At 33.1% G+C, this 16,980-nt stretch overlaps 1 protein-coding gene across 1 annotated transcript in view; it reads left to right on the forward strand.

Moving 5' to 3' along the window:
* The window catches only part of CFAP47 (cilia and flagella associated protein 47), a 486,133-nt gene that overhangs the window by 376,458 nt on the left and 92,695 nt on the right, over nt 1–16,980 (forward strand). Inside the window, 1 exon segment of the mRNA XM_061178124.1 lies at nt 6,321–6,419. Within this exon segment, the coding sequence (XP_061034107.1) occupies nt 6,321–6,419 (99 nt within the window).

Here is a 16,980-nt window from a genome sequence, read left to right on the forward strand (position 1 = left end):
AGCATCTGTTTTGTGCTGAAAACTGTCCTACGCACATTTCAAAGCTACCTCATGTGTGGGATATACGTACACACAAAAATATATACACATTGTATTTTGATTTTGTGTGGTATTCTACTTGTGAAATATCACTATGGGTTATATACCTAAAAGTTGCATAAATGAATGAAGCAGTAATAGATGTATGCAGAGTAGTTGTTTTGATTATTTCTGTTAAAGTAGCTGTAGTCTTGAGATTATTTGATCTTTTACTTAATACAAATTTAAATGCAGTATTAGTGATTTGATTCAAATGTTTAAGTATAAGTGGATTCTTTTCCAGACATTAGTAGTTTTATTGAAGAGCAAAACAGAATAACAGCAGGGATAAAGGTATGCATACCAGTTAACATATTAGTTTTACAAATATCAACTTCTATTTTGAAGGTTGATAAAATATAAACAAGGTACTATGTTGAATTGTTGTTGACTCAGGTTGATTATGACCATGGTGTTCACTAGTAATATAGTAATAAAGCAAACAATATAACACAGTTACGATAAGTTAATCACACTTACGGGATGTGGAGAGGCAATACCCAGTGCGTTTGATTTCACATGTTTGAATTAGTTTATGAAAATCTTGCCCCTGGAGGCCCTCTGAATCTTATCTGAAGTACCTCCAGAGTTGAATAAATATTTATGTTAAATATGTGGTGATCATTGTACATTGCCAGTCAAGGTGTGCATAGCTTAATACATAAGAGAGAGAAATAGGTGTAAGAAAAAGTCCCACGCTCTCAAAATCTCTCCCAAATTCAGACAGTCAACTATTTAAATATTTGAATTAATAAACATCACTGGGAGATTTGAGATTGGTGGGCAGGAAAGTTGGAGTATCAAATATATAACAGTCTATTTATACCTTAGTTTAATTGGATTATTTGTCTTAGTTTGCTTTGCTCATAACAAAAAGCTAATGCTCATACTATGGAAAAGTAGACGTGAAATTACTGTTACAGCCACTTTTCAGACAAGTAATCTGAGACTCAACTTGCTTATAATTGCTTTAATTATTTTTAGATACTGTTTGGGAGCCTTAATATTTGGAATTCCTTTTTTCTCACTTAGTAGCTTTCAAAATTCAGTAAACAGTAATTGGAAACTTACCAAAATTTAGATTCTCAGGTTCACAGTTATTCTGATTCATTACGTCTGGGGTAAGACCCTTCCATCACAAGTTATTCCAATGTAGGTTGTCAGAAGACAGCACTTTCAGAAATATTGCTCTTTACACAATGGTCTTGAAATATATTTTAATATCATACACCTCAATTAGTAAATATTTTTCAGCATTCACTTCAATGTATGCATATTTACTTGTGAAATATTTACATGTAGCATCATCACGTCATATATTTAATGTCAGTAAAGCTTATCTCCTTTCCATAGAGAATTAACTATAATTTATAATGTTTCCCCCATGACCCAGTAGTTCAACTTACACAAATCTCATTTTAAAGATAACAAAATGTGCTTCCATTTAATTAAAGCTATAGGAATTTTTTTTTTGCATTTAGTCTTTAGTCCCCTCCCCACAAGACACAACTTTTTATTCTGAAAAATGTCACACCTACAGAAGATCATAGTACAATGAATAGTCCTATATTTTTCATACAGATTCATCTATTTCATCAATTGTTAACTTTTGTGGAACTTGCTTTATATCCTATCTCTATCTGTAGATATATAATTTCATCTCTAAAGTATGTATGGCCTTAGAAAAAGGACTTTCTCCAACATAATTGCAATGCCATTGTCATACACTAAGATTTAACCTAGATACATTAATATTTTTAAAATATTAACTATCCACAGTAAAACTTCTCCAATTGTCCCAAAAATGTTCCTTATAACTTTTAAAAATGTTATCATTTTTCCAGTCTGGGATTCAATCAAGGATTATTCATGTCATTTGGTTTCCAATTTCTTACATCTCATTTAATCTAAAAATTCCCTTCTACCTTGTTTTGTCTTTTATGGTATTGGTATTTTGGAGAGTCCAGGCCAGTTGTCTTGTAGAATATTGCATGTTATGGATTTCTTTTTTTTTTCTGTACAAAAATTTCTTTGTCTTTATTTCATATTACATATCTTGGAGGTCATATGATATTAAAAACTACCTAAATATATTTACAGCTCCATAATGTTACACTGCATTGATGTACTTTGATTTATCTTATCTTTGTTTCTTCATTATTCAATTCAGATTAAACATTTTGGTAAGAATACCACATATCGTGTACTTCTCATTGCAACACATCCGGAGATACAAAGTCCCATTATTGGGGATACTAAGTTTAATCACTTGGTTAAGGTTGTGTCTGCCAGATCTTTATATTGTAAAGATTATCTTTTCCCTTTACAACTAATAAATAATTTGGGGGGTGTGATAATTTGAGACAATGTGAATAACCTCTTCCCTTACAACCCTTCATTTGATGGTTTTAGTATCCTTTCAGATATGCTACCAGTATCAATTATTATGTCCATCATCCTAGCTATTTTTTATTAGCTGAGATTTTTAAATTAAAGAAAAAAGCTTTTTCTCTGCTTCTTTCCTCCCCCCAACTCTTTTTATTTTTAAGTACGAGTACAGATTCATGGATTTTTTTTAATCTTTTATATTTCAGCATTTATTGTTTTCAAATCCCCATCACATTATCATATTTAATCACTGAACATTTAATTTATAAAAATGTGAGGGGATATAAATTCAGAAGACACAAGCTGTGTGACCTTGGGTAAGGAACTTTTATTTTTTTGGCTTTTGTATCTCCTAACACTGAGGGAGGTACCAGGTAATCTCTGAGCTTGCTTCTAGCTGGTGATTCTATGATTCTTTGACCACTGCATGTGTATGGTTTGATGGCCCACTCTTTATTCAGGGCAGGCTCCTTGATTTCTATCATTATCATTATATTTCTGAGTAATGTCCCTGAGTTTGGAAAAACAAAAACAAAGCCAGATGTTAACAGAAATGACTTTGACACCTACCTCTTCCTTCTCTGGATTTCTCTGTATCCAGATCTCTAGGAGGAACTTGTGGCTCTTACGAGTAATTCAAAAATACTAGAGCTAATATTTGTACAAATCCATAGCTATTATATCAATAGAAAAGAATAATCTCTCCTTTTCCTTTTTCTTCTTGCATTGAAGACTATTGAACTTGTTTGCCGCATTTTTGAATTATAGCAAATTTTTATGGTTTTTGAAAAGACATTCATTCAAAGAGTAGTGCCAGAGGGACTTCCCTGGTGGTTCAGTGGTTAAGACTCTGCGCTTCCACTGCAGGGGGCATGGGTTCTATCCCTGGTGGGGGAAGTTCCACTTGACCTACTATGAGGCCAAAAAGGAAAAAAAAAAAAAAGAAAAGAGTAGTGCCAGAGCAGACTGGGAAAAGACAGTTCCAGACCTTTTTCTTTTTTATTTCTTTCTATTACTGATTCCCTTATGGTCCAAAGAACACAATCTGTATGATTTAGAGTATTTTAAATTTGTTGAGGTTTGTTTTATGACCCAGTATATGGTCTCTCTTGGTGAATGTCCCATAGGACTTGAAACAAATAAGTATTCTGCTGTTGTTTTATGGAGTGTTTTACATATCTCATTCAAATTCTCAGTTAATTTTGTTATTTGGGTCTTCTGTATCCTTGCTGATTTTCTGACTAGTAGTTTTACCTATCACTTGGTGAGAGGGGGATATTAAATCACACAACTATAATGGTGTATTTATTTCTTCTTTCCCCTCTATTGAATTTTGCTTCATGTAAGTTGAGGCTTTGTTATTTGTTATAGACACATTAGTATTATATGTCTTCCTGGTGTATCCATATTTTATAATTATGTATTGCCCCTCTTTGTCTCTAGTAATTTTCTTTTCTCTGAAGTTTGCTTTATATGATAGTAATGTAACCATTTTTGTTTTTTAAAATTAACATTTTCATGGTACATCTTTTATCATCCTTTTTCTTTCAAACTACCTATGTCATTAAATTTGGAGAAGTCTATTTTAGACAGAACATTGTCGAATCATGTTATATATAAATATTTCAACTCTACCCTGGCTAGCTACCCTTTCCCTCAGCCTGCTACCCCAGCAAGAGAATTGGAGTGCCTCCTGTTTCTACCAAGCAAGAGATAGAAGATCAGCTCCCCTCCCCTTTATTTTTCTGCCCCTCTCAGTTGATCTGGGTTGGAGACTTGTTCAGTGCCTTGTCCAGTATATATGAGAGGCAGTATGGAAACCTGGAAACTCACCACCATGTCGTTCCTCAAGTCCCAAGGTCCCTAAGCAGGCTGCCTTCTTTCATATTTCAGAGTCTCCCCATCCTTGTCTGTTGTGTGTTATGTCTGGCAATTTTTAGTTGTAAGAGGGGGAGCCTAGGAGGAATGGGGCTACTTCATTTTTGTGGATTTTTATTATTATTCTTTTGGACACTCCCAAATTTGGACAGTGGGACCCTTTACAAGACAATCCCTAAGTCCTTTTGATCGTCTTCGTTAGTTTTTGAATATTTTGTTACTTTCTGGCAGTATAAGATGTTCTAGTTTCACCTAGCACTCAACTTGCTGTAAAACGAGAATTCGGCATTTTTCAATGGTTTGCTATACAGAGACAAGGTATTTAGTGTCCAAGATATGGGCACTAGATGTGCTCATTGCTGCTAGGATGTTCCTTTCAGGGGACAGAACAAAGAAGTATAATTATTAAAATAATTATTAAAAACAGTTATCTCATACTGATACCTCCTATTCCAATCCTACACCATAGGGTTCTTCCTCAATTCACCTCACTTTATCTTCTCCCATGTGAAAAACCTCACTCCCAACACATCAATTCAGTACCCATTTGCTCTATCATACCTATATACCCCTTATATTTTCTAAATTACTATATTCTTAACTACCAAGAAAAAGAGAGAGAGAGAGAAGAAAAGAAAAAGGAACTGAAAACTACTAAATCTAAAGCTATCTTTGCAGTTGATTTTTCCTCCTGGAATATATTATACTACAATAGAACAGTCAGAGAACTATGGCCAAAATATTCTTTAATTAATTCTTCATTCTGTATACTTTTGTTGTCAATTTATATAAAGATGGATTCTTTAATTTTTAATTTGAATTCAGTTTTAGCTTTGCTTTTTCACACTTTCTAAATTTATTTTTGAATTTGTAAAACACGTATTGTTCAAAACTCAAAGCTATGTAAAATGTTCTACTTAAAGAAATCCCATTCCCATAACTCAACCATCCACCACTTTCTCAAACAATCATACAGATGACCATCATCATTTGATTCTGATTTATCCATACTGTGTTTATTTTTGCAAAAATGAGTATATATGAATAAATGCATATGTACACACATGGTTCTGTTTCATCCTCTATCTTACACAAAGGTAGAATACTGTATAATTTCTTTTGCACCTTGCTAACTCCACCTAATAATATGTCTGGAATCCTAGTAAAATAGTTAATAGACATCTTTCTCATAGATTTTTATGACTTTTTAGTACCTCAGTTTTTTTCCTGCACTATTGTTTATACACAACTAGTCTCCAGTGCATAGATCTTTTCATTATTTCTAATAATTTGCTATACAAATACTGCTATGCAAATAATGCCTTTGTATATTTAAGGTGTATTTCTACAAGTAGTATTGGTGGGCAAAATGGTAAATATATATACAATTTTACTGTATGTTACAAAAATCCCCTTCTTAGAAGTTGTAACACTCCCATTCCTTTCCAAGGCATCAGCTGATATCTAGTTCAATATACTTAAAATTATAAATTTCTGTGCTGACAGAGTTTTTTACTTTTTATACATGGTAGCACTAAAAGCAAGTACATGTTATGTAGCCCATAAGCACGTTTTGAAAAATTGATTGATTTTTGCATATATTAGTTTAAATTATTAACATTGCAGAAGTGTATATTTATGCATGTGTAAATATTAACTACTACAATCCATTTTTATGTGGTAGGTTCAAACAGGCTCTCAGTAATATCTTTTATTTGAATAGTTTAAATTAAAATTCCAAGAATTTATGAGTTGATTTTATAATATTTTTGAGTATTATAGAGAAAATCATTAATAGTGTTGAATGTGTTCTTCAAAAATGCCATTTAAATCTCGTCTTAAAATGTACTTTGAAAATGATCATCTCAGAAATTTCCCATTAGAAGGAAGTTTTGATTCTATTTCAATCCCCACTGATGTTTTCCCTCTTGAATGTGACATTGAAGTGTAATATCTCTATATTTTTTTTTGATTAGGTCAGGAGAAGCACAAGCGTCTTGTCCTGGCTCCATACTGGGACAGCTTCCTCGAAGAGACTTCTGCCTTCAAGCTTAGTGGTCTGAGTCACACAAAAGGTACAGTATTTCTGCCTTATATTCTGTCATTCTATATGCTATCGCATTTCAGAGATGATGAAATATATGTCTTGTTGTCTTAATAAATATTTAATGAAAATTAAATGTACAAGTTAAAAATTTTGACACAAATTTTAGTAAGTTGACAGAAAAACATGGAGAGTATAACCTTTACATATAGTCATTATATCTTCACTTTTTTTTTTCATTCCTTATCGCATGAATACAACTTGCAAAAAATCTTATCTCTGAGATTGTGAATGGTTGAATGTCATACCACTTAATACATAACTGTGTGAGTCAAAGAAGATTTTGGAAAATTAAAAATACCTAGTGTGCTAAAGCTGCTCGCACTTATGAAAATAATTCCATCTTTGCAAAGCTGACAATTCCCTGAAAATGTATTATAGGGTGTACATGTATTAGTAATCCCAACTGCATATTGATGAATAGGAAAAAAAAAAATCTAAGGCATAAGAAATAATGAATTTGCTTAAAAATCTAAAGCTCACAAAATATGAATTTGCTTAAAATACTTTTCATTACAAAAAACTAATCATAATAATTACTGTACATATAAAATACAAATTATCTTAACATAATTATTACAAAAATAATAACTAAAATCAGTAACTACTACTAACATTCCAATATAAGTGGGTTCATGACTTTCTTTTATATTTATTATAGTCATTTTTATTAGCATCCTGAATCTCATTAATTTATTTCATTTGATACTCACAACAACTCCATTGTATAGGTGTTATTATTATTATTATTGAATCAAGGAGATTGCAATTCAGAAAAATTAACTTACACAAAATCAAAACAGTTGCTTACTGGCAAAGCCGAACTACCATATGTCTGATTTCAACATCTTTGTTTTCTCTTTCTTTGCAATGTATTAAAAGGAGTATGAACTGCAGTTCACAAAAGAGGAAGTACCGCTGTCCAAAGAATGACTGAAAATATGTTCAAAGTCACTAATATTCAAATAGATCTTGATTTAAATGATAGCCAGCTAAGTTTTCTTTTTCCTTTTTAAAAAATTTTTTCTATTTCAATTAAACTGTGATGAAATTGGAACAAACACTGATTAGTGGAGTATAAATCACTACATAATTTCTGAAAAGCACTTTGTGTAATGTATATAAAGAAACTTAGACATTATCACGTTTTGGACCCAGTAATTCCAATTCCGGTGAGATCTTTACAAGAAATAATCAAAAGATGGATTATTTATCCACAGAGATGTTTGATATTGAATTATTTATAACAGCAAAAAATTGGCAATCACCTCAATGCCAAATAACAACTTTGTTGTATTTGTAGTAACTATTTATATGTCTGCTTATATTTTAATTTTACTTATCCATTAAATATATGAGACATTTTCTTTTTTTTTTTTCATTTTTTCCATTGATTCTGCACTTTCAAAGCCTTTCTACATTTGAATCAATTGAAACTTCACCTCTATTTTCTTTTTTTCTTCTCCTTTGTTTATAATGGGGAAAGAGTTATATATAGGTAGGTAGGTATCTTTTTCATTTGCTCCTTTAATTCATCCAGATTTTGCTTTTTCGCTCTGTAATTACAATCTAATTTGATTCCCCCTTAATTAGCAAGATTTCCATCTTTTAATTGAATAATAATTACTATTCTGTTGTTATTTATTTTTGCAGTGTGACATCCTATATTCGATCATCTGTACTCTGTTACATAGATCTGTATTTCCGGTCTTGTTCCAGTGCCATACGGTTTAAATCCTACAGGTTTATGTTTTCTTATGTTATTTCTATTTTCTCATTATCATTTAAATCATTTATTTCCTTTTATCATCTATTTATCCTTCTGGAAAAAAATTTAGAACAACTTTTTAACAAGTTCTGAAAAGTCCCAGTAAACATTTGATTGAAATTACATTAAACCTATAGACAAATTTGGGAAGAACTACATCTTTACAATATTTAATCTTCTTATCCATGACCACTTATTTCCTCAATATTTTTGAGCACAGTATTTATAAATATTAATAAAGTTCATTTTTCCATGAAAAAAACATAAAGTTTCCAGTGGCAGTACTTTTATTTAAATAATACAAATAATGGGTAAAGGTGGTCAAAAGGTAAATAAATTAATAAAATGGCAGGGAGTCATTCACTCTAAACATAGAGTATGGGAATTATGGAAATTATTGTTTCTTTTACCAAAGTCAACAATCTTATTGCATTAGTTTATAAAATTTTCATCTTTGTTTACTAATTTTGGACTACTTATATATTGAAATGACTGCTTATTTTTTGTTTGTTTCTTTTTAAACTCCTGGTTCTTTATTCTGCAGCAAGTGATTTTTAAGATATTTTCAAATTAAAAACTAACTAAATAATCCAGTTAGCAATTATATAAAATGTAATTTCTATGCAACACAGAGACCAACATTTTGTGTTCCATTTAAAAATTTTCAAATTTGAAAAATTATAAATGTACTTTCTTTTTTTTAAATTTTGCTTTGTATATTTTAAGGCAATACCGTTTGGTACATAGATATTTATTTATTTTTTAATATTTATTTATTTATTTGGCTGTGCCAGGTCTTAGTTCAGCATGTGGGATCTTCATTGCCGTGTGCGGGGTCTTCGTCGTGGCATGCGGGATCTTTAGTTACGGCATGCGGAATCTTTAGTTGCAGCATGCAGGGTCTTTAGTTGCAGCATGTGGGATCATTAGTTGCAGCATGTGGGATCTTTAGTTGAGGCATGTGAACTCTTAGTTGCGGCATATGGGATCTAGTTCCCTGACCAGGGATCGAACCCGGGCCCCCTGCATTGGGAGAGCAGAGTCTTAGCCACTAGACCATCAGGGAAGTCCCTAAGCATACTTTCTTAATTATAATTTATATTGTTCTTGCTGTCTTCAAATGGTTTTCAAATTTAATGCCGTGTTTGTTGGATTTTTCAACTAGCAATGGACAACCCTGACTGTGCAGTGGGTTGACAGTTCGAAATATATTCTCTGCTTCTGTATATAATAAAATCTCCAGAGGGGTTTGTTTATTTTCAAGAAATTTGTTATTTGCTCTGGTATTCTTACATGTTATAATATTAGTGTTATGGATATCCCTGATGATTTGGGGAGCATAAACAGTAAGGGTACAACAGAAATGGGATCTCTGTTTCTTACACTGCTATCGACATTTTTAGAGACTTTGGGATTCATTGACCATATTGTAAAAATTGCTTCTAGGGAAAATCTCATATACCATATAAAGCATTTGTATCCTTAAAACTAAGTCTTTCTACATCTACATGATCTCAGGTGAATTGATTGAGTGGAGAGGTTCTAAACTTGTATCGTCCAGTTTGCCAAGTAATGTGACAGTGCATTCAGTTCAATTCAGTTAAGTGCTAGGCATTAAAGGGAAACCAAGTGATAGCTGGTAAGACTAGCATATATTCCTCAAATGTGAATACTGCTGCTTCAGTCCATGGTAAGCTGGTCTATGCATCATCCCAGTCACAGCCTGACTTTACCAACATTTTGTTCTATATATGACAAAAGGACATGGATAAAAATAATTTCTGCAAATACTCCTCATATTAACTTCTTTCTGAAATTTTAAGTTCCTTTGCATTTATGAAATCCCTTAATAAAATTGGATGGGTGGGTGGGTGGGTGGGTGGATGGATCGATAGATGGACAGATGGATTGATGGATAGATACATACATAAATACGTACATACATACATACCAAGACAAGAACTCTAGACATTGACACTATTTTTTTTACATTGGAAAAAGATGTTCACATCCATTTCATTCCTCCAAGGAAACATTTTTGTTTTCCTAGAATTTTTCTTCCTCAGAATGAGTTCCGTACTAGGCTATAGATAGCTAAATATTTCATTTTGTTTTTAGTAGTTTCACTGTTCTTTTCATTATCTTTCTTTCAAAACTGGTGACAGAAACTAGACGGGAGTTAAAAAAAAAAAAAAGGGTCTTCCTGTCAGCGAAGAATCTTAACCTGCCAGGTTTTCAGTTTGAAGCTCATTCTTGTCTACACATCTAATTAGGTCGAGTAACCAAAAATGAGACAAGAGTATAGGTGAATTGTGATCTCAGAAGCCATCCTTCTACAACGCTGATACATGTATGAGTTGCAGTGTTCCTTTTCTCTTTGACTAGGAAGTAATCAAATGTCACTGAAGCCAAATCAAGATTAAACTCTTGAGAAAAAAATCTTAGCTGAAACATTTTCCTGGGTCCTCTGACTGTGATAGTTTAAAAAAAATGGGGGCAGGTGGATTAGCATTATTATATATCATAGTGTAGCGCTGGAGAGTAAGGTACTAGTTTACAAATCTATTTATGTATAAAATTAGACGTAGGACTTTAGTAAAGGAGTCAAGCTGCAGGGATAGGGCATTAGACTTGCAGTGTGAGAATCTGTGTTCTGGTTTTGACTGTAATGTGGAAAAGCTGTGTTAGCTTGAGCTGGTTTCTGTACTCTCTAGACCCTGTTTTGGACATCAGAAGAAATGAAAATCAGTTTTACCTAATAGGATATTTTTTGAAGAACACACGCAGTTGTGCATGTGAAGAAATGTCTAAACACTAAAGGTATATACAAGTATTGTTTATTAGTATTACTTGTATAGGTGAAAATAGGTAAACCCAAAGATGGATTCCTGATTTTCTTCAGTTTTAGATGAAACAAGACCTAGTACACTGCCAGTACATGCCAGGAAATATATTTCTGAAAAATGAACAAAGAAATAAATAGCAGTTATTTTTCTTCTGAAATCCATTTGTTTTTTAGGTGAAACAGTTATGAGACAAATGATTTTAATTTTCATCAACTACTCATTGATGAAACAGTCTTGTTACCTTGGTGAATACCTTTTCTAGAAAAGGATATCTTACAGGACAGTAGATATCTATTTCTGTATTTATATCCATATTTTAAGAGTATCCAACTTTGTAGATATCTATAACTATATTTAAAAAATAATTCAACCTTGTTCTTCCTTTTGATATCCCTAAACCTTTACATATTCTATTCATTCAACATTTTAATTTTAAAAAATCAGCAAATTCATATACCACTTTCACAAATTTTGGCATTCCCTTGTATCACCTATATAATAATTTACCTAATTGTATTTTAATAGAAAGCAGTGTCACTTGTCATGAGCAGTAGCAATGTACTCTGTTCCAGGAACTATTTTAAGCACTTTACAAATATTAATTCATTTAGTCTTCACAACAACCCTATGAGATAGATTCTATTAATACCCCTATGTTAGAGATGAGTATACTGAGACGTGTAGGAGTTATATCCAAGATCACACCCACAGTATGTGCTGGAGCTTGTGTTTGAATGTAGGGCTTGGGCTCTTACTCAACTACAAAATACTGTTATAAATAGAAGACAGCTTTAAAACGTCAATCAGTAAATAATAAAACAAAAATTTTAAGTATCTGTCCACCTTTCACTCAGAAGTATCTTAAATGTCACTGTTGCAAAAAAGGTTTTCCTGGGAAGCAGTCTCTGAGAAGGAGGTGAGCATGCAGGAATTGTATTAGGGAGGAGTGTATGAGGATCGACAGTACTGGGGGAAGAAGAGGATGAAGCAAAACTGAACAGAGGGAGGTGAGGACAAAGGTGTCATTTCACACCCTGGCAAGCACCGAAACTAGGATAGTTCTTCAGAGTTTCCCCAATTTGGGATGAGGAAGCCAGGATTTTATATCTCATTTCCTCACCCACAACCCTCCCACCCCCCATCCCATCAATCCATCATGAAATGTAGTCTAATCCTGGAAAGGAGTTTAACCTTGGTCAGGTGACTCTCTTCGGCTGAAGGCAATTCTCCCAGAAAGCTGATATCTAGGTACTGTATACTGGCAATAATCTTGATAGCTTGGGACATAAAGTCATGAAGATATATTCCTCTTTTTACTGGAAGCATTATTCACTTTTCCTGATACTTATCTCAATAATTTTAAATATGATAAGATATCAGAGTCAAGGTTCATTTTATTCATTATGTATACCTAATTGTCCTAGCACCATTTAAAGAAAAAGCCATCCTTTCCTTCCTTAAATTGCAGTGACACTTTTCTCCTAAATCCATTGGCAGAATGTGTATGAGTCTCTTTCTGTACTCTATTCATTTCTAGTTGTCTATTTATATATTTTTGCAGCAATACCATATGTCTTAACTACTATAGCAATATGGCAAGTCTTAACACGTAGTAACGTAAATCCTTCAAATTTTTCCTCTTCTTCAAGATTTTCTTAGTTATTCTAGATCCTTTGCACTTTCATAATAATTTCAGAATCAGCTAGTTAATTTCCAAACACACACAGGAACACAGATACACACACACACCCCCGTGAGGACTTTGAATTGTATTGAAACTATACTTTGATTTGGGGGCAACTGGCGTCTTAGAAATACTGAGTTATTGAGTCTTTCAATCCAAGAACATGGTGTTTCTCTCCACCTAATTTACCCAAATGGCTATCTATTTCTTCAAGATTTATTTAAAAGCCCCTCTTATCCCTACTGATTTGACATGCCAACATTATCATAGACTACACTGCCATATGTACTTGGGTTCTTTCTGGGTTATCTCTACTATTCTACTGATCTGTCTTTTAGAGCCAAAACTATACTGTTTTAATTAGAGAGTCTTTATAATGTGCTTTAATACGTGGTGAAGATGGCTCTCTCATATTGCTTTTCCTTTCTAAGATTTTATTTGCTGTTCTTCCCTATTTATTTATCTGTAGGAACCTTATAATAAACTTGACTACCTCCAGAGAGAACCTGATAGAATATTTACTGCCATTATTTTAAATTTATAATTTAAATTATAACTCTATACATGTAAGAAGAAATGACATTTCTGTGATATTGAATCTTTGTATCAATGTCATTTTATGTATTTTCACTAGTTCAGCAGCTTTGTGCCTTCAAAAACGTTTAAATTTTATTTTTTTAATGTTTTTTGCATGTGTTCTAATGGACAAATCATGCTTAAAACCACTTTAGATCACCTTTTAAAAAAAGTGACAGTATTGGGCTTCCCTGGTGGCGCAGTGGTTGAGAGTCTGCCTGCTAATGCAGGGGACACGGGTTCGAGCCCTGGTCTGGGAAGATCCCACATGCCGCGGAGCAACAAGGCCCTGTGAGCCACAGCTACTGAGCCTGCGCGTCTGGAGCCTGTGCTCCGCCACAAGAGAGGCCGCGACAGTGAGAGGCCCGCGCACCGCGATGAAGAGTGGCCCCCGCTCGCCGCAACTAGAGGAAGCCCTCGCATAGAAAAAAACGAAGACCCAAACACAGCCAAAAATAATAAATAAATTAATTAATTAAATAAATAAATTAATTTTTTTAAAAAAGTGACAGTATTAACAATATATCTCATTCTTTTTGTGATATTAGAGCAACAGAAAATATACAATTTGTTGTCACATAATATGAGCTACCTTTATGATCATTTATACTTAATATTTTATTACTGATTTTAAGTGTAACAGCTCACTATTATATTTTCTCTTATTGCTTCCCAGATAACAAAAAAGGCTTTGCTTAAAATAACACTTTACTCAAGAATAGAAAACCTTTAGTCATTTTAATGAGAAAGGGTAATATAATTAAAAGTACTCATATAATGACTATCATATCGCTTTAGTACTCTTGCTATTCCATGATGCAATGGTAAAAGGATTAGCACACTATTCAAAACATTTTACACAGTGTAAATAATTTCTGTAAGGGCTAATTAAATTTTATCTTCAATTTAAAAGAAAATATTTAGAGCCTTAATTTAGATTGTTGTCCACAGAGTAATTGCAATGTTAGGGAATCCTACTTCTGGTTAGATAAAGATTCCTGGCAGAAAAGCACATAGGGAAGATACATTTAACTGTGTTGCTCTATTTATATTTTTCTTTAAAACATCAGGCCTTTGTTTTTCCACATAATTTTCTATATTTAATTGAAACTAATCAGATATAATTTTAGTTAGTGTCATTTTTATGTGACTTTTAAAAATGTCAGTATTCTATTTTAGCTTTATTTAAATATAGATATGTAGGTAGACAGATAGATAAATGTTAGGTAACATCCCCTTCTTTGAGAATTAATACCTCTGTTGTCAACATGAAGCCATTCAGTTGGCTAATGTAAGAAGTCCATTGGGTTCCAGGAAGCAGAACTTTCAGATCTAACATTAATGTTTACATTTGACTTTTTGTAAATTGTATTTTCATAACTTTTGCCAATTTTTAATGATACTGTGTTGTTTTACATGTGCCATTAATTTGTAAAACTTTTCCATATCATTAATTTAAAAACTTTTTAATTGAAGCCCAGTTGATTTACAATATTGTGTTAGTTACAGTTGTACCAGCAAAGTGATTCAGTTATATATATATTTTTTTCCATTATAGGTTATCATAAGATACTGAATATAGTTCCTTGTGCTATATAGTAAATCCTTGTTGCTTATCTATTTTATGTATAATAGTTTGTATCCATTAATCGCATACTCCTAATTTATCCCTCCCCTCCTCCCTTTCTTCTTTGGTAACCATAAATTTTTTTTTCTATGTTTGTGAGTCTGTTTCTGTTTTCTATATAGATTCATTTGTATTATTTTTTAGATTCCACATATAAGTGACACCATATATTTGTTTTTCTCTGTCTGACTTACTTCACTAAGTATAATATTCTCTACATCCATCTATGTTGCTTCAAATGGCAATATTTCTTTCTTTTTTATGGCTGAGTAATATTCTAGAGTGTGTGTGTGTGTGTGTATGTGTGTGTGTATAAACCACATCTTTTTTTTCTTTTTTTAAAATAAATTTATTTATTTATTTATTTATTGGCTTTGTTGGGTCTTCGTTTCTGTGCGAGGGCTTTCTCCAGTTGTGGCGAGTGGGGGCCACTCTTCATCGCAGTGCGCGGGCCTCTCACTGTCGCGGCCTCTCCCGTTACGGAGCACAGGCTCCAGACGCGCAGGCTCAGTAGTTGTGGCTCATGGGCTTAGTTGCTCCGCGGCATGTGGGATCTTCCCAGACCAGGGCTCGAACCCGTGTCCCCTGCATTGGCAGGCAGATTCTTAACCACTGTGCCACCAGGGAAGCCCCCTAAACCACATCTTCTTAAGCCAGTAGTCTGTTGATGGACACTTGGGTTGTTTCCATGTCTTGGTTATTGTAAATAGTGTTGCTGTGAACATTGGGGTGCATGTATCTTTTACAATTAGAGTTTCTATCTTTTCCAGATGCATGCCCAGCAGTGGGATTGCTAGATCATATGGAAACTCTATTTTTATTTTTTTAAGGAACCTCTACACTGTTTCTATAGTGGCTATACCAATTTACATTCCCACCAACAGTGTAGGAGGGTTCCCTTTTCTCCACATCCTCTCCAGCATTTATTATTTGTAGGCTTTTTGTTGATGGCCATTCTGACTGGTGTGATTGTGGTTTTGATTTGCATTTCTTAATAATTAACGATGTTGAGCATCTTTTCATGTGCCTGTTGGTCATCTGTATGTCTTCTTTGGAGAAATGTCTGTTTAGGTCTTCTGCCCAATTTTTGGTTGGGTTGTTTATTTTTTCAACATTGAGTTGTATGAACTGTTTGTATATTTTAGGGATTAATCCCTTGTCAGTCACATCATTTGGAAATATTTTCTCCCATTTCATAGGTTGTCTTTTTATTTTGTTGATTGGTTCCTTTGCAGTGCAAATGCTTTTAAGTTTGATTAGGCCCCATTAGTTTATTTTTGCTTTTATTTCTTTTGTCTTGGGAGACTGATCTAAGAAAATATTGCTATGATTTATGTCAGAGAATGTTTTGCCTATGTTCTCTTCTAGGAGTTTTATGGTGTCATGTCTTATATTTAGGTCTTTAAACCATTTTGAGTTTATTTTTATATATGATGTAAGGGGGTGTTCTAATTTCATTGATTTACATGTAGCTTTCCAGTTTTCCCAACACCAGTTGTTGAATAGACTGTCTTTCCTCTATTCTATGTTCTTGCCTCCTTTGTCATAGATTAATTGATCATAGTTGTGTGGGTTGGGATTATTTCTGGGCTCTCTGTTCTATTGATATTACATTGATCTATGTGTCTGTTTTTGTGCCAATACCACGTTGTTTTAATTACTGTAGCTTTGTAGTATAGTCTGAAGTCTGAACAGTTATGCCTCCAACTTTGTTCTTTTTCCTCAGGATTGCCTTGGCAATTCTGGGTCTTTTGTTGTTCCATATAAATTTTAGGATTATTTGTTCTACTAGTTCTATTAAAAATGTCATGGGTATTTTGATAGGGATCACATTAAATCTATAGATTGCTTTGGGTAATATGGCCATTTTAACAGTATAAAAAAATATGAATTTTGTCAAATGCTTTTTCTTCATCTATTGAGATGAGCATGTAGTTTTTGTCTTTTATTTTGCTGATATGGTGTATCACGTTGATTGATTTGCGTATGTCAAACCGTCCTTGCAACCCCTAATGAATCCAGCTTGATCAT

This window comes from Eubalaena glacialis, chromosome X (genome assembly GCF_028564815.1).
Source record: "Eubalaena glacialis isolate mEubGla1 chromosome X, mEubGla1.1.hap2.+ XY, whole genome shotgun sequence".
Taxonomy (NCBI): Eukaryota; Metazoa; Chordata; class Mammalia; order Artiodactyla; family Balaenidae; genus Eubalaena; species Eubalaena glacialis.